Here is a 24,171-nt window from a genome sequence, read left to right on the forward strand (position 1 = left end):
AAACTACTGGCCCCCTGAGGCCACCATCTATTCATCCATCCATCCATCCATCCATCCATCCATCCATCCATCCACTCATTCATCTATCCATCCATCTACTCAGCCAGCCAGTCACTTAGCCAGCCAGCAATTCACTCAGTCACCCATCTATCCATCCATCCATCCATTCACTCATCCATTCATCCAGCCACTCAGCCAGCCAGCCATTCACTCAGCCATGCATCCACCCATCCCCATATGCAGTACCCACTGTGATGCCAGGCCCTAGCCCCAGTTGAGAGCCTCCCTCAGATCAACTCCTCTTCTTAGAAAGCTCTGCAGACAACACTGTTTTCTTCACTACACTTTTGTACAGGACAAACGAGTTGATTCAGCCTCTTAGGCCGAACTTGTAAGCACATGAACAGCTGAAGGTCTCAATATTATGGTGTAATCACGTAACTGGGATGTCTTCAAAAATCATCTTTCTGAATCCAAGAGGGAACAAAGCTTTTTGAATCCTGATTCCAGTCGTAACTGAGTTAATTAATTTTCACCTGTTAGCTCTGCAACTCACCGCTTTGTGAATTATATCATTTTCTCTTTAACCAAAAATTACCAAACAGTTGTATTAACTGTGGGAAGACTTAAAATATATGGTAAAATAAAATTCTCACCCAAATGATTTTTAGATATCCATTTACATATAAGAAGTAATACAAATCCTTCTTATGTACTTAAAATCTTTTCCTTATAGATTTTTGTGACATGTACTGTAACACTAGGAGAGTCCTAGTTAATGTGTACTTGAAACAAAATATTTTGATTCCTTTGAAAAATATACTTAAATACACATAAATACAAATTTAGGTTAGCCTTCCCCAATATAATCACATGGGTTAGTAGGATTTTATTCCTCTTTATTCCCATATGAACTAATATTTTAAAATCCCATTGAATCAGAAACTAAGCAGAAGAGGAACAAAAAGAAATTCAGGCCAAGGGAACAGCTGTTACATAACATGAAGTTATGAATTCTGCGGCTCAAGGCAGACCACCACCATGGCTGTTTTTAGAGAGCCAGTAAGATGAGCTGGTTTAAGAAAAGTGAAACAGATGTAATGACCACTTTCTTAGGCATCCATGTGTGGGTTTTACAAACTAGGACTGGAGAATTTAAAACTCCAAATCATTTGAAATGGAAATGCTTTCCACACTCGGTGCTGAAGAACATCAACAGAAACTTCGCACAGAGACAGGAGGTCTGCTTGCAGCTGGCAGTTGGTACTCTGTCATTAACCAGACTGGGACTGGCAGTGTGAAGGAGCTATGGCGAGCCTGCTAGGAAAGGGGAAGGGAAGAGATGAAAGCATCTCAGACTAACTGAAACCCAGAGGTAATGATTTCATGAAAAAAGGAGCATGTCCACGGTGACAGATCTGCAGGCAATCCTGGTTCTAAGAAAAGAGATCTAACAATTATCAGGGACTGAGAGAGCCTCCCCCAACGTCAGGGTAGGTAACTGAGCTTCTAATATAACCCCAGGAAGTCAGGGTAGCACAGATATTTAAGGCGACAGGATCAATACCAATTCTACACTGGACGTCACGGTGCTACACTTTCAGTGATTCATTACCCCTCCAGCAAGAATCAGATCAGGGCATGGTGGCATGGGGGGCTTCCCAGGTGGCACTGGTGGTAAAGAACCAATATAACGCAGGAGATGTAAGAGACCTGGGCTCAATTCCTGGGTTATGAAACTCCCCTGGAGGAGGGCGTGGCAACCCACTCCAGGATTCTTGCCTGGAGAATCCCATGCACAGAGGAACCTGGCTGGCTACAGTCCACGGGGTTGCAAAGAGTCAGACACAACTTAGCAGCAGCAGTGGTGTAGTGGGTACCAGAGAAGCTGGTCAGCATCAGACCTTGACCTTCCCAACTTCCACAGCCACAGGCCTCTGGCTCTCCATCCCTGCATCTCAGACCCTCAGCTGTGGTGAACACACACCTTGTCTCATGTACTTACTGACGTGGGCCAAGGATCAAATAAAGGGTGTGAAAGGGCCCTGGGACACACAAGCATTTTCTAATAGAAGGCCTTTTCTAGCTTCATGAAAGGCACAGCGATGGAGGTGACTGTAAGGTTAACACCTTACATGGAACATGGCAGGGATAGAGCAGCCTGGGGCCTGCTGGCCTGACTGTCTTATATAGTCTTTCAGAGACTGTTATAATATCTGGCTTTTTTCATTCCCTAATATAAAAATCTGCAGCTTGACATATTAAAGAAAAAAAGCAAGCAAAGAATGATCCTTTTTCTAGATGATGAAAAATGTCTTTAATAAAAGGAATCATCTCCGTGGACATAAAAAGTACCTCTCTTGGAGATGAAATAACTTGATTAGGAATGAAGATGTGCCCAGATGAACAGAATGATGAAGCCTGTGGATCTACATCGCAACAAGTGATGCAGTAAGTTCTATGCTGTATGTTCGGTGCTCAAGAGGAAAGACTCCCGGGGTGGAACACTGTTTACATAATCCTTATAAATATCTCTTCTTTTTATACTCACCGCACTCTGGTGTCATTGTGTACAGCCGAGTGAAGAGAGGGACTCCCACTCACCTCTGAAACGCAAGAAGCGCCCTTCTCTGAAGGACCTCCTGCATCCCTCGCAGAGAAGCTAAGGAAAGGGTACAGTTAGTCAGTGGCATGGAGATCAGGGAGTTTTCGACAAATAGAAATCATCACAAAAACCACACATTTGACTGGATTAAGAGCCACAGATTCTGGGTACCTATGTGCCCAGTCTATCCCAGGCGCTGAGGAGGATGGCAGACAAAGGCCAGGTCAACCTCAGGTCCTCACGCTTGGGCATAACTCTGCAACCATGCCAAGGAGAGAATGGGAGGTGGCTGGTCAATCTTGGCACCCCCAGGAAAAGGGGCCCATCTTCAAAAGACCAGCTGGGAATTCCAGAGAGGAAAACATTCTCAAAGGCAGGCGTGTCATCCCCAGGTGAAGCACGACTCTGCCAAAGTGGACTAGAAGAGATCCAAGCACCAGTGGGCGGATTAGACAGTCTTCAGAGATCCTTCCAGCACCAAGAACCAAGGACACCATGAAAGACCAGTTAAATTCACGTGGGCAATGGCCAGGACCTCTGATATCTTGATGTGAACCCCAGAGACAGACCGGGCAAACTCACCAGTGAGACTGTAAATCAGCTCACCCCTTCCCTGTGTACATGAAAAATGGCACCTCAGAATCTGGTAGAAACTAAAAAGACACTCTCTACTTCAAGAGCAGAAAAACTCCTAGAGGAGCCTGCTTATGGTTTTCTCTGGAGATGGCCCTCATCTAACGAATCCAACAAGGCAGAGCCCATCCTGACATCACTCTGAGGATGATGGAAGGCTGCCAGAACTGGATGTAGCTGAAACCTGTGGCTAACTCAGAACAACAGTAAGTGAACTAGAGGGAAGCAGAGGGGTGAACCAGGGGAACCACAAACACAGATGAATCCAACAGGGCCAGTTACAGGGCGAATCAGGGGTAGAGTCCAAACCAAGAACTTACATGGATAAATACAAGGTATTAAATTTCACTTCACCGAAAGCCTGCTGTAGTTAAAAGGTGTTTTGGGTATTGCCAATATATCAAGTGCATATGAAAAATTAGCCAAAAATCCATTACTGAAAATCAATGGATATGCAAAATTTCTCCAGAATCTTTGATATTTTAGAGCAGAGGAAAGAAAGATTTGAGGTAATGTGTAAAATAAAATCTAGCAAAATTATGAAGGAAGAAAAAGGAAATGAGTGCTAGGGTAGTGTTTTTTCTTAAGGTGGCTTGCAATTGCTGGAACACATGAAGGGCTCCCAAGTGGCTGGCAAAGATCTATCTCCTGAGCAGGGTGGGGACTGTAAGAATATTTTCCTTTATACTAATTTATGGAGTTAGATAACCATTTTTGAGATTTTTTTTTGGTATCTGTGTTACATTTCACAGCAAAACGTTAAAGAAATAATAGAAAGAGTTCATAAAAACAATTTATCAATTGGCCCTTTCTGCAAACATTGAATTGAAAACCTCATTAAGCACAGAAAATATACTTAGGATTTCTTTTTTTAGCCAAAACCACATCTACCAAAACAGTGAGTACGTGCAGAATGTACTGTGCGCCCCCAGACCACACACGCACATGCCCGTGAACTGGGACGCGCAAATGGAGAGGGGCGGGTACTGAGAACCAAGGTGAGCCCTGAACACTCCTACGTTGTGGTGCCTGAGACCAACATCCCTGCACACAGGGCGGGCTTGGGCCGGGGCTGGGGCACGGCTGCGTGCCGGCAGGTGGGTTGAGTTGTCTCTCACAGCTCTGGGCAGACCCCGCATCTGCCAGTGGGGCTCTACCAGCACACACCCCCGTGAAGAGGGGCCTGGGCACCCAGGGGGCGGGGGCAGGGCTCCACGGGACAGGGCACCCACCCCTCACCCTCCGGAGACTCAGGGGCCCAGCAGTCCCGCAGCCCCGTGGGCGAGACCCCACTCACCGTCAGTGGCCTGCAGACTGTACGTCAGCCCCAGGGCCAGGTAGCCTTTGGCTTTGAACTCTGACGTTTTCTCTCCTGCATCAACCACTGTTTTGGCAAACTTCTCAGCTTCTTCCAACTGAAAAACCAGATCAGTTAAAAACAACAACAACTTGCAGAATTTCTAATGTGCGTTCCCGAAAGCATCTGCTGCCAAAGACAATTTCTGATGAGTCACTGTTCAAATAAGTCCCCAGCCTTCAGCGCCACCCTGGAGACTGCATGCTCTTAACCTGAGCCTCTCAAACAGGCCTCAGGACCCCCGCCCGGCCTCTTCCCTTTGAACTTCCCCGTATTGCTTTGCTGCCCTCTTTCCTTGCCAAGGCCCCTGTCGCACTCTGGGGGGTTCTTTTCCGTCTCTGCCCTGCACCTGCTGGCTCTGTGACTAGGCTGTGCCAGGCACTCAGAAGGTACACACGTCTCTATGTATTATTTGTAAAGAATAAAGTTCTTGAAATGATTTGTGCTTGAGTCTTTCCTTTTTAGCATGACATAAAGAATCCTTTAGGCTTGGATTTTCTTTCCTACAAGCTGTTAAAATTTTCAAAACTCCACCTATTTATTTTATTGAATTGGCCAAAAAGTTCATTCAGGCTTTTGTACACACATGCCAGAAACCCAAATGAACTTTTTTTGTTTTAGTTCTACCAGTTTATTGCTACCAACCCATCTCCCTCCACCCTCGTGCACACATGCTCAGTCATGTAATCCCGTGGACTTCAGCCCGCCAGACTCCTCTGTCCATGGAGTTTTCCAGGCAAGAATACTGGAGTGGGTTGCCATTTCCTTCTCCACCAAATGAACTTTTTAGCCAACCCAGTACAATACACAACACGTAGATCTCATATCAGCAGATTCCAATGGGGAAAAGTGCACCTGCAAATTACACCCACAATAAGGCAACCTTTTATACATCTCATTAGAGACAAGAGTAACAAGACTTGTTCCTTTGGAGTGTGACAAGTAGTGATATTATTGAAGCTGGCCGACAGTCCATGGGTGATAGCTGATTACACTTTTTACTTCTGTGGTATTTGGAAATTTTAATAATAAAAATACAAAAAAAATAGAGAAATGATTTGCTATTCTCATCTCGAAAAAAAAAAAGAGGTTTCTTTAAGGCGCCACGGAGATGAACAATGCCATGCTGGAAGGTGTGTGGCAGAGGCACAGCTGGAAGCCGGCATGTTCAAAGGGCAGAGGTTTGCGCCCGCCCTGGCACCCGCCCTGGCCCCCCAGACTCTGCCCGCTCGCCCCCTCGCTTGCCGCGCCAAGCTGCCGAAACCTCAAGTACCACACGGCACCCTCCCAGCTGTGTTTCAGGTGAGAGCCTGCTCTCTCAAAATGCCTGTCTTCTTCCACATTTCCCGCCTCCCCCCACCTCCAATTCCCCCTCTGCTGGGTGAGAATAAATGTAAACAAGCAACAAGGACCATGCTAGAAAACCTAAGGCGAGAGCCTCAGTCTTTGGGGCAACTTCCCATCACTAACCTCAACATGAAGTTAAAGATAGACATTAAGACTCCACTGTATGTGACAGTCATCTATGCACCAGCAGGAGTCTCAGCAACAGGTTGAGTTTTCGAGCGTCTGCTCCAATGGCATACTTTTGAGGAACTACGCCGACTAAATGGCCATGAGCAAACTCCGGGAGCCAGTGAAGGACAGGGAAGCCTGGCGTGCCGCAGGTCGTGGGGTCGCAGAGTCAGACACGACTCAGGCACTGAACAACAACTGTTACAGATCAGGCTCCTCGCAGACCCTAACCTGAACAAGAGCCTCTGAGAGGAAAGCCTCTGTGCAAGGAGCAGGACGAAGGAGGCTGGGTTCACACACGCGCTAAAGCGGAGGGTGACTCTTGGCCTTACAGAAGAGCTCGGCTAAGAGGGAACCGCTGCGGGACCAGCGCTTTCCGGTCCTGTGTGACTTGCGTGCAGGACGCATCTGAGCACGCGTTCCAGTTCTCTCTCACCACTCCCACCTTTGAAGCACAGTCCCGTGAAAAAGAAGCACCTGGAGTTTTCCTGATTCCCTGAAGTCCCTGGGGTGGGGGCTGAGGCCTGAGAAGGCCAGGGGCCCGGGGTGGGGTGGGGGCTGAGGCCTGAGAAGGCCAGGGGCCCGGGTGGGGTGGGGGCTGAGGCCTGAGAAGGCCAGGGGCCCGGGGCTCGAGCAGCCTCCTCTCCAGCCAGCAGTGACGCAGAGGGGCTCGCGGGCACTCACCCAGTGCAGGGGGCCCATGCACAGCTTGGCGGCCAGCAGCGGGATGGTGGCGTCGTCCGGCCTCAGGCGGATGCACTCCTTCAACACCTTCACGGCACGCGCGGACTTGGCGGGAGGAGAGCGTCCATGTGAGACTCAGCGTTTCTGCCCAGGACCAAATACTGAAGGCTTCCCAGAGGGGCTTCTGGTGAGGACACCCTCTAAAGAAGGTTTTCCAGCTTGGGCCCAACCCAGCAGGGGCCTGGGGAGGGTGGTAACTGGAGCTTGGAACTTTTGGGGGACTGGGGAGTAAACTGTGGTCAGAGAAAGGGAAAATGCTTCCCTGGAATTGCTGCCTTCACTTTATTCCCTACTTGTAAAAGTAAGGGGGGGAGAAAGACAGTGGGGGTTTATGGTATTATAAAAAATAAACTACTCAACTTAAAATGTGTGTGTGTATGTGTGTTAGTCACTTGGTCATGTCTGACTCTTTGCGACCCCATGGACTGTAGCCCACCAGGCTCCTCTGTCCATGGGATTCTCCAGGCAAGAATGCTGGAGTGGGTTGCCATGCCCTTCTCCAAGAGATCTTCCCGACCCAGGGATCAAACCCAGGTCTCCCACATTGCAGGCAGATTCTTTGCCATCTGAGCCACCAAGGAAGCCCAATTTAAAGCATACCATACAAATTTCTGCCTCCACTTGCCTCCCAAAAAAACCTTGTGTCTCAGACTTGACTATTAAAGGGCCCAAATTAAGAAGAAAAGCAGTGGCCACTGTCTTCATTGAGTGTGTTCTCGCTGAGACTCTTCTAAGCACCTTGTGAGTGTCATCACACTGCCTGATGACAATTCTGTGAAGCTGTCACCACGCGTCTATGGGGTGGATACCGGGGGACCCGCTGTGGGGCACATGGCCGCGAGCGCAGCGCCAGGCCCCTCTCCACAGTCCTTGCTTTCAACTACACACAGCCTCGTACCATGTCTTGCTAAAGATAACAGACGGACCCCTCCAGGAACAGCTGACACTCTCAGATGACTGAAAGCGGTCGGTGTGAAGAACCAACCTTAGTTTAAGCCATATCTTAATAAAGTTACAATGACTAGAAAAAAATGCAAGAATTTCAAAATTTTCTTTCTCACTGATGTCTCCATGTGGGCCCCCAAATAATGAAATGTGACCATTCATTTCTGAATGACCACAGGAGAGTTTCAGAGAGCTGGTGCAGACATCTACCAGGCACCACCTCATCCCATGCAAGTCAAGTTAACCACGGACGCAGAGGGCTGCGTGGCGCGGGGGGGAGACTCACTTTTCCAGCAGCCATTAGCGACAGAGCGAACTGGTACCAGAGGTGGAACTCCTCGAAGGCAAACTTCATGGCTCTCTCCAAGCACTGGTTCGGAAAGAGGAAGGCAGACAGACGGGTGAGAGCGGCCGGTGTCCCGGCTGGACAGGTGTGAGCGTGTGTCTGTGCACACGAGGCCAGGCCCGCCAGATCGGCCCCCCGGAGCGCTGAGCGCACCCTCCCGCAGCGAGCCCCTCCTCGGGCCCCGGCCACCACGCCCTGTACCGGAACAGGACGGTCTGCAGCTGCTAACACAGCCTCTGCTGGTTCAGTTTCCACATATTTTATTTCCAGTCAATCTTACGCATTTTAGCGTATAGTTCTGAGAGTTTGCACCCATGTATATAACAGTGTAACCACCAAGACAGACTAAATGAAATGGAGTCCAATCCCCCAAAATTCTCCCGTGTTCTTCTGCAGAGAAACTCCTGGCACTGTCTCCACCTGCCCTCCCCCCCACCCCCCACTTCAAGATTGGAACCTACATTTGTCCTTATGACTTTTCGTTTGCAAGAAATGTCATAGAAATGAAACCACGCAGTATGTAGCTTTTTGACTGTGGTTATTTCCATTTAGGATAACGCATACGACATTCATCTATTTGCACAACCCAACCCTTGACCCCAAGGAGCTTTTCATGTGGTACAGGCAAAGAGGCAGGTAACTGAACTACTCAAATGCAAGGTCCCAACTGACAAGGGTCCCGAGAAGAGGAAGCAGAGAGCATGGGAAGGAGGTCTTGGGGAACAGGAATGGCATCCTGGAGGAATGCACTGGAGCAGGGCTTTGACGGATGAGAAGGGAAAACACACAGCTGTGATTTGGAACTGGTACTTCAGGGCGTCCTGGAGGCTCAGTCAGTAAAGAATTCGCCTGCAATGCCGGAGACCTGGGTTCGATCCTGGGTCGGGAAAATCCCCTGGAGAAGGGAGTGGCAACCCACCCAGGTATTCTTGTTTGGGAATCCCAAGGACAGAGGAGCCTGGCGGGCTTCAGTCCACAGGGCCACAGCGAGTCGGGCGCGACCGGGCGACTAACACGGCGACAAATGAGGACGCCAACAGCGGCTGTGAGATAGACGATGCTCCCTCATCACGACCACCCTGGAGATACACTTAACCCAGAGCTCCGGGCTGGCCATGCGACCCCACCCTGCACCAGGGTGTCGGCAGGAGTTGGAGGGAGGCGCGCTCAGCGGGCACGCACTTGCCCTCGGCCCTGGCCTGTCTCCTTCCCGGGACGCAGACTCCACACTGGAGGTGGGCGGCCAGGAAGCGAGAACCGTGAGGACAGACGTGCCTCTCCAGGATGCCTGAGCAGGGAGCCTGGCCGGCCTGGACGCTGGGACACTGCAGACCTCCTGCCGTGCGGAGAAAACAAACCCGCACTCGGTTAAGGCGCTACCTGCTTGTTAGCGCCTTCTGGATACACCTCTCAGTAATGCAGACGCCGAGCGGCAGAGCCCCCGAGCCCCCTTACCTGCTCCGCTACATGGACGAGCAACGAGCAGGCACTGCTGTGTTTAGGAAGCGCAGCAGAGGAAACGAGAGGAAGGCAGCTCGCTGAGGTCGAGCAGGCAGGATGGGGTGCCGGGGGCAGACTCAGCCCAGGTGCGGGGTGGTACGGCCGGGGAAACGTGGGGTGGACAGGGCTTCCGGAGAAGAAGGGTGAAAAGTTGACAGCATTTGGAAACTGATTTAGGGAAGGGGGATGAGGGATGAGAATGATGACCACATTGACGGAATGAGGCAAAGGAGTCAGGGCGTGCGGAGGAGGAGGTGGACGATGATCAGAGAGGAGGTGTATTCCAACAGCTCCGCTCAACTGGTTCACTGCAAAACAACCACTAAGTACTTAATTGTATATACAGAAACAGTCAAATGTTTGAGTGCTTTTCTTCCTCCTTTGCTAAGAGGAATGATAAATATCAACTGTTTCCCTGATAAACAAAAGGAGCTCATAGCTGAAACAGTCTGTTCTGAACCAAAAAGCTAGATGCTATAAATAAGTGTGCATCCTTGTTTTCTTCTGTGACAAAGGCTAACGCATTCACTATCCTCAGCGAGAAACGGTCACGGAAGCTCAGTTGGTACAGAGCTCCATTCCAGCTGTGCAGGGAAACGCCAGCCCTCACAAAGCCTAGAAGCAGCGTCCCAGGGCCGCCAGGGAGCTCGGGGAGCACCTGGCTGAGGTCCTCAAAGGAGAGGACGTTTCTCACTTCGGCTGCCAATCACCTCAAACTCTTCTTTTTGTTTCCAGGCCAGGAGTGGGGGAAGGTCACCCTGGATAAAAGGGGAGCGGACTCTCCCTTCTCGGCAGCCAAGCCTAAGGGTGAATGAAGGAGGAAAGAGAGAGGAGTGTGTCGTGTGACCTTAGTACGGCCAATCAGATGCTCCCGCCAGAGAGCTGCCTCTGGAGGTCAGAGCAGGGCAGCTGGCTGCTGGAAGCTGGTTTCCGTGGCTGGGCCTGGGGCCACAGTAGCAGCCAGGTTGGTGGAGGCCCTCCAGAGTTAACTGTATCCTCCCAAACTGGGGCAGGAGCCTCCTTAATTTCTTCTCACTCCTGTTCTTCAGCGTTCTATGGATCCTGGGTGCTAAATGGTTTGCACCAGCAGATGCCTTTTCTGCTTGAAAGAACCAGTTGGGCTCCGTTACCTACAGCCTTGTCGTGGGCTCCAAGGTCACTGAAATGGTGACTGCAGCCATGACATTAAAAGATGCTTGCTCCTTGGAAGAAAAGTTATGACCAACCTAGATAGCATATTAAAAAGCAGAGACATTACTTTGCCAACAAAGGTCCATCTAGTCAAAGCTATGGTTTTTCCAGTGGTCATGTATGGATGTGAGAGTTGAACTATGAAGAAAGCTGAGTGCCGAAGAATTGATGCTTTTGAACTGTGGTGTTGGAGAAGACTCTTGAGAGTCCCTTGGACTGCAAGGAGACCCAATTAGTCCATCCTAAAGGAGATGAGTCCTGAATATTCACTGGAAGGACTGATGCCAAAGCTGAAACTCCAATACTTTGGCCACCTCATGCAAAGAGCTGACTCATTGGAAAAGACTCTGATGCTGGGAAAGATTGAAGGTAGGAGAAGGGGACGACAGAGGGTGAAATGGTTGGATGGCATCACCAACTCGATGGACATGAGTTTGAGGTAGTTTCGAGAGCTGGTGATGGACAGGGAAGCCTGGCGTGCTGCAGCCCATGGGGCTGAAAAGAGTCGGACACGACTGAGCGACTGAGCTGAACTGGAGGCCATGAAGGTGCCCAGGCTCCTCTTACAACAAGCCCCACCTCCCAGCCCCCAACAAGCAGTTGTACCACTTCTGCCTGAGAACCTTCCAGAAGAGGAGATTCACCTGAACAGAAGCAAAGAATCTAGGCGTGTGTGAATTCGGGCAAGCCAATTAACCCCCCTATGCCCAGATTCCTCATTATAAAATGGGAAATACACAGTAAGCAATGTATAAAAGTATCAGGAAGATCAGATTAGTTAATACATAATAAGCAACAGTACTTCAGATCCAGGCTAGTAGATTAGCTACTGTCTTTTTAAAAAATGTATATTCTTAAATTAAGAAAGAAAATGTAACATGAGGCCTATCACTTTATCCAAATTTAATATATGAAAATTCAAAATAATACACTGTATCAGAGGTAAGTATTTACTTTATAAAATGTTTCCTCCCTTGAGGAAAGAATTCAGACTGAGACCCTTGAAAATACTGTAGAACTTCACAGAACCAAACGAGAATGTATGTTTGGGCTGCGTGCGTGCTCGGTCGTGTCTGACTCTTTGCGACCCCACGGATTGTACCGTCAGGCTCCTCTGTCCACGGAATTCTCCAGGCAAGAACACTGGAGTGGGTTGCCGTTCCCTTCTCCAGGGGATCTTCCTGACCCAGGGATTGAGCCCACATCTCCTGCGTTGGCAGGCAAATTCTTTACCACTACTCCACCTGGGAAGCTAGAATATATGTTTTATTATTTCCTTAATAAGTGATATGGGGCGTCCCTAGTGGCTCAGAGGGTAAAGACTCTGCCTGCGATGTGGGAGACCCGGGTTTGATCCCTGGGTCAGGAAGATCCCCTGGAGAAGGGAATAGCAACCCACTCCAGTACCCTTGCCTGGAGAATTCCCAGGACAGCGGAGCTTGGTGGGCTATAGTCCATGGGGTTGCAAAGAGTTGGACACAACTGAGTGACTAACACTTTTAATAAGTGGTGTGGCGTGAATGTTTATGCCCCCCTAAAATTCATATGTTGGAACCTAACCCCCAGTGTGATGTTAGGGGGCCCTGGTCAGGAGGGTGGAGCCACGGAGAGATCCCTTTCTCCTTCAGACATGGCGGGCAGTCTGCACCCCGGACATGAGCCTTTACTAGACAGCAAATCTGCCAGTCATGATCTTGGACTTCAGACTGCAGAACTACGAGAAATGAACGCTTTTTGTGTACAAGCCTGTGATATTCTCTTAGAGCAGCCAAGCGCTGTTCCGACTGCTTTCTGAGAACGGCCTCATCCTGGTCAGGTGACCCGACTGGTCCAAGCAGATGGTTCTCCAGTCGCTCAGTCACGTCCAGCTCCTTGCGACCCCATGGACCGCAGCACGCCAGGCCTCCCTGTCCTCCACCGCCTCCCGGAGTCTGCTCGGACTCACGTCCATCGAGTCAGTGATGCCGTCCACACAGGCACTGCCGCACTTACGGCGGCGGCGGCTCCACGGGGCTGCGCCGGGGCTCAGAGCGCAGGGGGAGCGGGCTGGACGCCCGGCGGCCTGCGGCAGAGCTGGGGCCACAGCTCCCCTCCGCCTGAGACGCTCCTTACAGACAAGCCACTCGAACGGCTGGGCCGCCTCTCCCCGCATAAAGCCAAGTCTGGCTAAATAAAAGGCTCCTAAAAATGCCACATGTTCCCTGAACTATTTCTGAGATTTAGCAATACATACATACATACATACATACATACATACATATATATATATATTTTTTTTTTCATTGCTGATGGAGCCCTTGTTTCTGTACCCTCTGAGCACTGGGGCCTTTCCAGCTTGCAGGATTTTCAAGAAACTTGACGGTTCCCGTGGCGTCTGCTAGCAGCGCAGCGCCATCTCGAAGGCGCGCATCTGGACAGACAGGTCGTGGTTCCCCCTAAACTGCAGGCCTTTCACAGGCCCCTCCCAGCTCAGACCCCTTCTCATTACTAGAGCAACGCACACTCCAGGATAAGCTATAGGGGTGTTACAAAGAGAGATGGGAAATGCAAGCCTACAATTACAAATTAACCCCTTGCCCCGATTCGGAAATATTCGCGCTCTGGCCTCACAGAGGATGGCTCTGTCCTCCTGTGGGCTCCTGGCAGTCTTTCTGAAAGCTGGCTCGGAAAAAGTGCCCAGACAGCTCCAGCCGTGCCTGAGGTCCTGATGCCACGCATCCTGCTAAGCCACGGAACACGTCCTCCCTGACGGGCCTGTAAACGCTGAGATCACAGAAATCTCTAACCGGCTCAGGGCGACAGGCATGCAAGTGCGCTCAGTCACTTCAGTCGTGTCCGACTCTTTCCGACCCCGTGGACTGTAGCCCACCAGGCTCCGCTGTCCATGGGATTCTCCAGGCAAGAATCCTGGAGTGGGGTGCCATGCCCTCCTCCAGGGGATCTTCCCGACCCAGGGATGGAACCTGCGTCTCCTGCACTGCAGGTGGATTCTTTACCGCGGAGACACCAGGGGAGCCCCTCAGGCCAGCACCACAGAGGAAACCCTCTCCCAGAGAACGCATCTTAGGGTGATGGGGGCTTGGGGTGCCACTGGGGCATCTGCCATCCATAGCCTCTGCTCCCTAGACCAGCTGTTTGCTCACCGCAATTCTGTTTGCCTGTACCTTTTAAGCATCCTAATCATACCTGTATGTGATAGAGTAAAAATTTCCAGTTTCTTTCTTCTTAAAAATTTCAAACTAAGACAAAGATGGGGAAATAGCAAAATAAATTCCCATGTACCCGTCACCTTATTTCAACTATCAACTCAATTCTCAACCTTTTTTTTAAAAATATTTATTTATTTGACTGCACTTGTCTTAGTTATGATATGTGGGGTCTAGTTCCTTGATCAGGGATTGAACCTGGGCCGCTGTCTTGGGAGTGTAGTCTTAGCCACTAGGCCACCAGGGAAGTCCCTCAATTCTCAATCTTGTTTCACGTACATCCCTAACACATTTCTCCCCAACATATTATTTTGATGCAGATCATAGCATAACATCTTGTCCATAAATTTAAAATTTCCAGTTTTAATAAAGTAGGGAGATTGGGAACAGTATATGTGCTACAAAATAAAATAATTCACATTTCAATAATGGTCTCAGTCTAAAAGAAGTACGGGTGAAAATAGACTTTTAAGAAGATGTAGGCTTTTGGGGGTGAAGCCAGATGGGAGTAGGGTGCATGTAAGAGGCAGCCTCGGTCACCGAGGCCCAGCCAGGCTGGTGGCTGGAGAAGAGGCACGGGACGTGCTGACTCCATCCCGACTCCTCCCTCATCAGCCAGAGCCTCGCTGTGGGGTTAAAGGAAGGAGCACACGAAAACGCTTAGGAGACGGACTTCCCTGTCGGTCCAGCAGTTAAGACTGTGCTTCCAATTCCGGGGGCTCAGGTTCGACCCTGGTCAGGGAACTAAGACCCCACATGCCACATAGCTTGGCCCATAAATGAATATTAATAAATAAATGAAATTTTAAAAATGCTTAGAAGAGTGGCTGGCACAGAGCACACTCAATAAGCATGTTACTGTTGGCGTTTCCATCATGAAGCAGATGCTCTGCAGGACGAGGCCTGCTGCGGGGAGCCCCGGGCACGGGGCGCCAGTGGAAGGCAGAGGAGGGTGGGAGGGGGCCCCCGAGCAGGAAAGGGGAGATGAGAGCTGGACGCTGGCCTTTCTCCTCTTCCAGTGTCCAGCGGAGAGACGGTGGCGCAGGCCCAGGGTCCACATATCCCTGAGTCACCCACACGCAACAGCAGCGTCACCTCCAAACTGTCTCCCTCACAAGAAAAGAAGGTGCATTTGGCGACAGTATTATTTCTACCAGGAAAGAGAGGCCCATTCACTGTCAACATACCGCTGCCACCTCTAAATCCCAGATAACATTCATTTAATACCAAGAATATTTGGGAGAACAGTTATTAGACTCTAGCTGGCATCCTAATCATTTGAGCGGTAGTCAAAATGTCACTTCCAAAATTGCGATTTCCTTTCGGCAGCAAGAGCTCGTCCTTTCCCGTGCCCTAATTTGGCTCTTCCTCAATCAGCCATCTCTGAGGGGGCTCCAGGAATGAGAAGTTCTTCTGGCACAAGAAAAGGGTTTAGCAATTACCTTCCCAGCCCAATGACACGAACCGGGTGCATGGCAGTGACAGCTGTGCGATACCACGAGCAAGGAAAAGCCAACATCTATTTCTGGAATTCGAGGGTGAGCTTCAGCCTCCACCAACCCATGGGGGAGGCGGGAGGGGTGAAATAACCAGACGCCCCTCAAATTTAGCCTGGAGCTGAAGTCTGAAATCCATCACTGTTAAACAGAACAAATCACACATCGAGCTTCCTTGTTCACCTTTGTGGACGTGACGGCCATATCCTAAAAGTTCTCGTAACCTAGATTCTTCAGCCAACCAAGTAGGAAGGTTTTCTTTGCTTCATCATAGATAATGAGTCAAGTAATCACTGTGACTCCTGGCAGCTGTGTGACAATGTTTAATAACTGAACATGGTATATGATATTTCATTTTTTTTAACATTAGCAATAAAAAACTAAGCAATTTAGATTTTTTAGACCATTATCTTAAATCCACGGATTGACATAATCAGAGAACGTGCTGACCTTTGACATGATCTCTTCCTGTTCTTACTTTACCAAGGATGTGGAGACTAAGACTCAGAGAGGAGACAGAACCTGCCCAGGGTCACACAGTGGTAGACCTGAAATTAGAATCCAAGTCTCCTGATGCTCAGCTCAGAGCCCTTATTTCTAAATTAACTAAATATATTAATAAAAGTACAAATTAAAGTGCAGTTCGAGAGATCAACTCTACAAAGAGTCTGGGGCCAGGAAAAGCTTCTACAAGGCAGGCTGATGGGACTCTCAGCTACAAATAAAAGTCCTCCCACCCAGCTTTGAGAAAATATAGACAACATCCGTCAAGACTTGCTCAAGTTTTCTCCCCTTAAATTGGAAATAAAATTGAGCAAACCCCACATCCATGCCCCCGCTTCCCGTTTCTCTTTTTGCCCTATAACAGTGATACGGCAGAGGAGTTTCTACGCTCTGTTGCTTTGGCAGATGCCTAAATTGGAGGCCACCGCTGCCCCTGGCCACGGTGGGAGGAGTAGAGAGTGGGTTGTTTTTCAAAGGTCACAGGCTTTATTATAGAGCATGAACACTGGACGCCACCCTCCGCACTCTCCCTTCAACTATATGAAGCAACTGGATCAAGTCTGCACAGTGATAATACTGGATTTTAAGTGTTTTTATTTAGAATCTATTAATGGAAGAGTCGGGCTTCCCAGGTGGCTTTGTGGTAAGGAAGCCGCCTGCTAATGCAGGAGACATGGGTTCGATCCCTGATCTGGGAAGACTCCCCTGGAGAAGGAAATGACAACCCACTCCCGAATTCACACCTGAAAAATTCCTTGGACAGAGGAGCCTGGCAGGACACAGCCCCTGGGGTCGCGAAGAGTCAGACACAACTGAGCAAGTGAACAACAGCAGAGGAAGAGGCTGCCTGTGTCTCATCTGACAGTTCACAGGCTTGACCTCGCGACTGGATGCTGACTTTGCTGGACACACAGTTCTAGATTGACTGCTGAATGTATTTTTGGGATGTATCATCTCAATATTTTCTGTTTTCCATTGTAACTGCTGAGTTGTTTTCAGTCAACTTGTCATAACTTAAAAAATACTCTCACCGGTGCTTTTTCTCTATTTTTGTTATTTGTATGAGAACAGTGATTTTTGTGGGTTTTTTTGTTTGTTTTTCTATATCATAAAAATCCAGAGTAATGCTGATGGTAGCTTCTCAATCAACACTTCTTGAATGAAAGACCAGAGCCTGCCGAGTGGGTGGAGGGCCCCAGGGCTCCGTGCGAACACTGCTCCAGCCATGCTTTCGCTGCTGTAGCTCTTTGCTGTTCTTATCCATGAGCCACTTATTCAAGAAATGGGCATTCCATTCCTCAACCTCCTCCCTTCTCAACTGCAGTCACCTTCTGGTCTTTCCATGTCCCCTGGCTCCAGCCACCAGGACTTCAGCGTGCCCCCGAACACGTGCAAGACCTAGGGAGGGCGGTAAGGGGGCCCCAGGTTCTCCTCAGCGGTGTGTCCCATACAAAACAGATGCTCGATGAAGGCTTGATAACAGATCCAGTGTCAGGACCTATTCCTTCAGATGGCCTGTGAGGTGTGTAGGGGGGTGGACTGGGGGGCCGGTACAGACGAATAAGGAGGCGTTGTGAGAAGTGCAGTGAAATACAAAGAATCCAGAGTTGATGCCATATCAGAAACAATGAAGAGCAAAGCAATCTTGAAAAACAGCAAAGTTGGAAACATAACTTCCCAATTTTAAAGCTTACTATAAAGCTACAACAATGAAAACAGTGTGGTATTGTCATAAGAATAAACATACAGACTGATAGGATAGAATTGAAGTCTTTGAAATAAACCCACATATCTACTGATTAATTGAATTTTGACAAGGGTACCAAATTCAATCAACGGGGGAAAGAACAGTCTCTAAGACAATGTTGCCAGGAAAACTGAATTTCCACATGTAAAAGAATGAGGTTGGAGCCCCACCTGACACCATATACAAAAATTAACTCAAAATGGGTCAACAACCTAAATATATGAGCAAAGTCCATACAATTTCCTAAAAAGTTTTAAAAACCCATAAAATTCTTAAAGGAAAATATAGGTAAAAATCTTCATGATCTTGGATTTGGCAATGGATTCTTAGATATGACACCAAAGCAAGAGCAACAAAAGAAAAAAAAATCAGTACACTAGACTTCATTGGAATTAAAACTTGTGTGCATCAAAGAACATTATCAAGAAAGACAACCTGCTAAATGGGAAAATATATTTGCAAATCATATATCTCCCAAGACTTTTATCTATACTAAATAAAGAACTCCTATAACTCAACAACAAAAAGACAAACAACCCAATTTAAAAACAGGCAAAGGGCCTGAATAGACATTTGTCCAGACAAGATACACAAATGACGAATATGCACTTGAAAAGATGTTCAACATCATTAGTCAGTAGGCAAACACACAGTGAGATACCATTTCAGTTTCTAGAATGGCTATAATAAAATGAACAAAAAAACAAAAAAAAAAAATAACAAGTGTCGGTGAGGAATTGGAATCCTTGTGCCTTTCTGTTTGGAATGCAAAATGCTGCAGCTGCTGTGAGAAACAGTTCAGGAGTTTTTCAGAAAGTTAGAAAGAATTACCATGTGACCTGGCAATTTCACTCTTGAATATAAGAAAACAGGAACTCAGATATGTGTCTACCAATGTCCATAGCAGCATCATTCACAATAGCTAAAATGTGAAAAGAATCCACGTGACCATCAGTAGAAGAATGAACAAAATGTGGCATATACACAGAATGGAATACTGCTCAGCTATAAAAAGAAATGAAGCTTTGCTATTCACTACCAGATATATCATTATGGCATAGTTGGACCTTGAAAACACTAGACTACCTGAAATCAGCCAGAAACAAAACATTAGTATTGCATGACTCCATTTATATAATGTTTCAGAATAGGCAAAATTCATAGACAGAGAAATTAGCTTAGAGGTAGAACGAGGTTATGGAAGCTATGGGAATGGGGAGTATTGCTTAGCAGATAACGAGTTTCTATTTGGGACGATGATCAAGTTTGGAAACAGACGTAATAGTTACACAGCACTGTGAATCCAGTTAAAGCCGCTGAATTATACATTTTTAAAAGGTTAATATGGCATTAAGGCAAAAAATGTTTCCTTGAGGGCCATAAGAGAACAATGAAGCTTAATTCGAAAACGTACTCGTATTGGTGGGGTTGGAGGTACCAGTGGCCATGTAGTGGCTGAGACTCTTTGGGGCAGGACTGTCAACAAAAATGATGTAGCTCATCCCTCTTCAGGTTGACCCCCAAAGCTGGACCAGAGTCGGGATCCGTACCTGTCAGTGCTCTGCCTCAAGTGGGGCCCACCTCTTCCTCTGTGACCCAGTTCCCAAGTAAATGACCTTTAACCTTTGGGTCGACCTCTGGAAGCTACACTCATTGCACATCCAGGGACAGTTTACCCCCAAACCAAAGGAAAGCAGGATGAGAATGTCCATTGGTTTTGAAGGACTGGGTGATTCAGCAAGTCGTTATTGGGTACCTATAATAAACCAAGGCTTCCCCGGTGGCTCGGCAGTAAAGAATATGCCTATAATGCAGGAGACACAGGAGACAAGGGTTTGATCCCTGGGTTGGGAAGATCCTCTAGAGAAGGAAATGGCAAACCATTCCAGTATTCTTGCCGGGAAAATCCCATGGACAGAGGAGCCTGGCAGGCTGCAGCCCATGGGGTCACAATGTCAGAGACGACTGAAGTGACTGAGCACATAAACCAAACCATCTGCCTTCATGTCTCAGAAGTCTGTGTCTCCAAGTCCATCAGGCCACCCTGATGCCTTCTAGAGACCCTGGCACGTAGGTCAAGGCTGGGTTTCTGCAGAGTGGGGCTGCGTGACAGACCAAACGCTAATGTAAACTAACAAATGGTAGGCCAGTTAAGCAGATTTAGTTAGACCTTCAAGTGTTTTTCACGAGGCTCCCTGATTAAATAAGTGTTTGGGGGGTAGGGATGTGTAAATGTCCCTTTGGTACAAGCACTAGACAGACACTTCTACCCACAGAACTACAGAGTTGTTGAGATTTACCATAAACAAATGAACACGAGTTCATTGGGAAAGATAAAAATACCATTTCTGTCTTTAAAGCTGCCATGTCTATGTAGAGGGGATACACATACCCTTCACAAAAGACCCCATAACGTTCCTTTAAAATGGAGCCACTAATAGCCAAGAAACAAACTTCCTTAGCAGCTTGGGTTCATTCTCAAAAACAAGGAAAGCGGTGCTTGTTGCTTTACTTTTAATAGCGCAGGTTGTCATGCCAACTAGTGCTACTGTTTAAATTGAACAGGGAGAAAAGAAGTGTTCCTTCCTACACAAGCCTTTCAGCAGGGCTCACATAAGTCTTTTTTTTTTTTGGTTGCACTGGGTCTTAGTTACAAGCGTGGTCTTAGTGGCATGTGGGATCTAGTTCCCTGACCGGGGATTGAACCTGGGCCCCCTGCACTGGGAGCCACTGGACCACAAGGGAAGTCCCCACATGAGTCTTTAAAAACATACAGACTCCTGGCACTGGAGGGACAGCAACCATCGTGCTTGTATTTAAGCCTGTCAGGATGAGGGTGGGACGCTCCCTTGGTTTGAATTCCCTCTGTACACGGTGCTCCTCATCCAGGGTCTGGGTGAATAGCACCCCGAGAGAAAGAACGGCATCATGTGGGCACACACAAAAGCAGCCCTTCTTGACATGTGAGAAGAGACTTCTGTCTTAAATAACAGAGACAGAGAGGAGAGTTGTTTTTTGGGAAAGTGGCTCTGCTCCCCAAGCAAGCACAGTTCTTTGTTTTTAATTTTTTAGCTGTCTGTTTATTTTGGCCGTGCTGTGCGGCAGGCATGTGGGATCTTATACTTCCCCAGCCAAGGACTGAACCCACGCCCCCTGCATTGGAAGCACGGAGTCTCAACCACTGGACCGCCAGGGAAGCGCCCGAGCACAGCTCTCAAAGGCCAGGGTCTGCACAGCACTTACAAGCCGCGCACGGCTGCCAGTGACAGAGGGGCGAGGAGGAGACGGGCTGGGCGCCGAGGCGGGGCCACCCAGCCTCTTCCTGCTGGCCGGAGTGCCTGGGGCAGCCGAGGCCTGACGCAGAAGTGTTGCTGGTGCTTGGGGACAAGAAAAGGGAGGAAGGCGAGAGGAGGGGGTGAGCAGGAGCCAAGACCACCTCCCCCACAGCAGCCTGCTGGTGGTGACATCTGCTCATGGAAGGTCCCAGCCGGCACAAGGATGACCCCTGCACAATGGCGTCTGGCAACCTGGCTCCACGCTTTCCACCCGGGGTCCTCTCCTCCTCTCCGCCCTGCATGAGAGCAAGGCCTCACGCCCTCCCGCCTCCCTGACTTTGATGGTGAGGGTGTCCCTCTGCTCTTAGACTTTTTAACTCTTCTCAGGCCTCGAGGAGCCAATTCACACATTGGCTGCTGCGATCCTCTCTGGTCACCCAACCGGCCAGCTCCGCCACACCTGGTCCAGAGCCTTCACCTGCAATCAACACGCCTTGCACTATCCAGCCTTCTCTAACTGGCTGCCTTTCCATGTGTTTGCTTCTGATGACTGCAAGTTTCTGGAAAGAGCAGATCACTCTCATGTACTCAGCTGCTTCCCTGATGCCGGCAAGTCCTGTGCACAGATTGGTAGGAACAGCGCAGCAGCATGCTTTACGCGCTGGGCTCGGTTCTGAGCCCTTTGCCTGGATTAGCAGACAAGCCTCAGAATGGTATGAGATGGGTGTGATTATTATCCCTATTTTACAGAGGGCAAGACTGAGGCATAGGAGGTTAATGACTTGCTGGAATCATACAACTAGTAAGTGGCAAATCAGGAACTCGAACCCAAGCTCTCTGATTTTAGAGCCTGTGTCCAGAACACCCAAGATTGCTGACTTACGTTTGGAGGCTGGGGTGGCTGGGCTGGGGTGGGGGTGTCAATGGAGGGCAGAAGAATGATTGGGAATATTCACAATCAAACATCTATAATACTATTCCGTTTCTTGAAACTTACACTCAAACAATGGAATACTACACAGCTATATAAAATGATGAAGTTATGTACAGTCACAGCCTATATCTATTTTGAATACAAGTTTCATGAAGTATGAAAAATTGATCTCTAAAATGTCAGTGGGTACTCAACTATCTCTAAATAGTGGGATTTTCTGTGACTCTTTTCTTTTCCGTAGTGTATATATTGTTCAACTCTTCAAGGAGTCTGCTGGGCTGTTGCCTACGGCAGAAAGACCATGAAGTCAATTTCATTCTAGGAGAAAAATGAAAGCAAAACAAAATAAAAAGAGGGAGAAAAAGAAGGGGCAAGGGAGAAAGCCATGAAATGTTTTTCAACAGAGGGTGTTTGAGAAAGATCACTGTGGTGACAATGCATGAAACAAAGATGGGATATAAACTATCACAGAATGAATGAAGACAACGATAATCACTAACATTCACAGGGCCTGAAGAAGCAATGTAGGAAGTTTAAAGCCTAGCTACCCCAGAGCAGCACTATTTGTCACAGTCAAATGCCTGCCAACTGATAAATGGAGAAACAAATCTCAGTCTATCCATACGATGGAATGTTATCAGCCAAGAGAGTGGATTCATGTTAAAAGACAGAAGAACCTTAAAACATTAGGTAAGTGAAAGAAGTATAATAAGCTCAAAAGATCATATACTGGATGACTCTATTTATATGAAATACATTAAGTCACCTACGTATGAACCTTCAAGTTACAAACTTTCAAAGATGCAAGTATGTGTTCCATCAATGCCAAGTGTGAGTGAAATTGCAGCCTGCCCTCCACCTCCTATGGCTGACGACCCTTCAACTCTACCATCTCCCACCTCCTCTCCCTCCTCCAGTCAGTAACTCTTCCTGCCTGTTCACTCGATGGCCAGCCTCTGTATGCCAGTGGTTGTACATACTAGTGTATTTTCAAGGTACTGTACTGTAAAATTAAATTGCTACTTTTTCATGTTTTTTTATGTATTATTTGTGTGAAAGGTATTATAAACCTTATAGTACAGTACAGTACTATATAGCTAATTGTGTTAGTTGGCATCTAGACTATGTTAGACTTACGAACATACTCTTGGGATGGGACTCCTTTGTATGTTGGGGACTTAATATATTCAAAATAGCTAAATTCACAGGGTCAAAAATCAGATTAGCAGCCAACAGGGCCTGGCAGGAAGGAGAAATGATGAACAAATACTTACAGGGATGGGGTTTCCTTTCAGGGTGATGAAAGTGTTTTGAAATTAGAGGTGACAATTTCCCAACAGCAGGAACGTATTAAATGGCACTGTATTGAACCTTCTAAAATGGTTAAGTTTATGTTTTATAAATTTACCTCAATTAAAAAAAAAAATTCACTTAGCCTTTTATCCTAAAGTCCTCAGAAAATGGAAGGGCAAATGAGAAGAAGGAAAAAAGAAAGAAAGCAGCAGCAAATGAGGGAAGCAGGACAGTCTAAGTAAGACTTGAGACCAAAGGGCAGTGGGGGGTTGTCTGTGCTCAGCCAAGGGTGGGCCCAGTCCCTGTCCCCAGGAGGAGAGCTCTCCAAAGACAGGCCTGGTCGGCGAGATGCTCTGCATTTTCGCCTTCCTCCCACGACAGCCCTACTTAGATCCGAGACGACGTGGATACCAAATGTTAGCTGGGGAAAGCTCCATCTGCAAGCCCGAGTAGAAATAGCAAGAAAAACTAAGGCCGAGGATTCAAATCCTTCATGACTGTATGCAGAACCTGCATGGAGACTCGCCCAACATCAGACACCCCAGATGGTGAGTGCCTGCTGCTTTGGCTGTCTCTTCTTCTGGACTAGGGGTCACTCACGGGCAGGGACCCTGCCTAGACCACGATACTGCACGCCCAGCCCTAATCATAGCCCCCGGTACAGAATCAGGGCCTGCATATATATGGGATTAAAAAAATGAATGTCCTCCATTTTAAGTATTTGATCCACTGACTTACAGTTTTAATGGGTAAAACACTGACACAGTACAAAATTCAAAAGGCTCCAAAGGCTCCCACTGTTCTGCTACAGCCCCCTTCAAGGCAATCCCGCACTGTCTCCACAGGGTCCATGTGACCAGTGCGGTGATATTCTGAATTG

At 48.1% G+C, this 24,171-nt stretch overlaps 1 protein-coding gene across 5 annotated transcripts in view; it reads right to left on the reverse strand.

Moving 5' to 3' along the window:
• TTC7B (tetratricopeptide repeat domain 7B) overlaps window positions 1-24,171 on the reverse strand; it is a 267,917-nt gene that overhangs the window by 90,594 nt on the left and 153,152 nt on the right. For all 5 annotated transcript variants that reach the window (XM_070469788.1, XM_070469792.1, XM_070469789.1 and 2 more), the window contains 4 exons: window positions 8,086-8,169; window positions 6,795-6,899; window positions 4,536-4,653; window positions 2,605-2,662 (listed from right to left, as the gene is read on the reverse strand). In XM_070469788.1, coding sequence (XP_070325889.1) covers window positions 2,605-2,662; window positions 4,536-4,653; window positions 6,795-6,899; window positions 8,086-8,169 — 365 coding nt within the window. The remainder of the gene's footprint in view (window positions 1-2,604; window positions 2,663-4,535; window positions 4,654-6,794; window positions 6,900-8,085; window positions 8,170-24,171) is intronic.

This window comes from Odocoileus virginianus, chromosome 6, assembly GCF_023699985.2.
Source record: "Odocoileus virginianus isolate 20LAN1187 ecotype Illinois chromosome 6, Ovbor_1.2, whole genome shotgun sequence".
Classification (NCBI taxonomy): domain Eukaryota; kingdom Metazoa; phylum Chordata; class Mammalia; order Artiodactyla; family Cervidae; genus Odocoileus; species Odocoileus virginianus.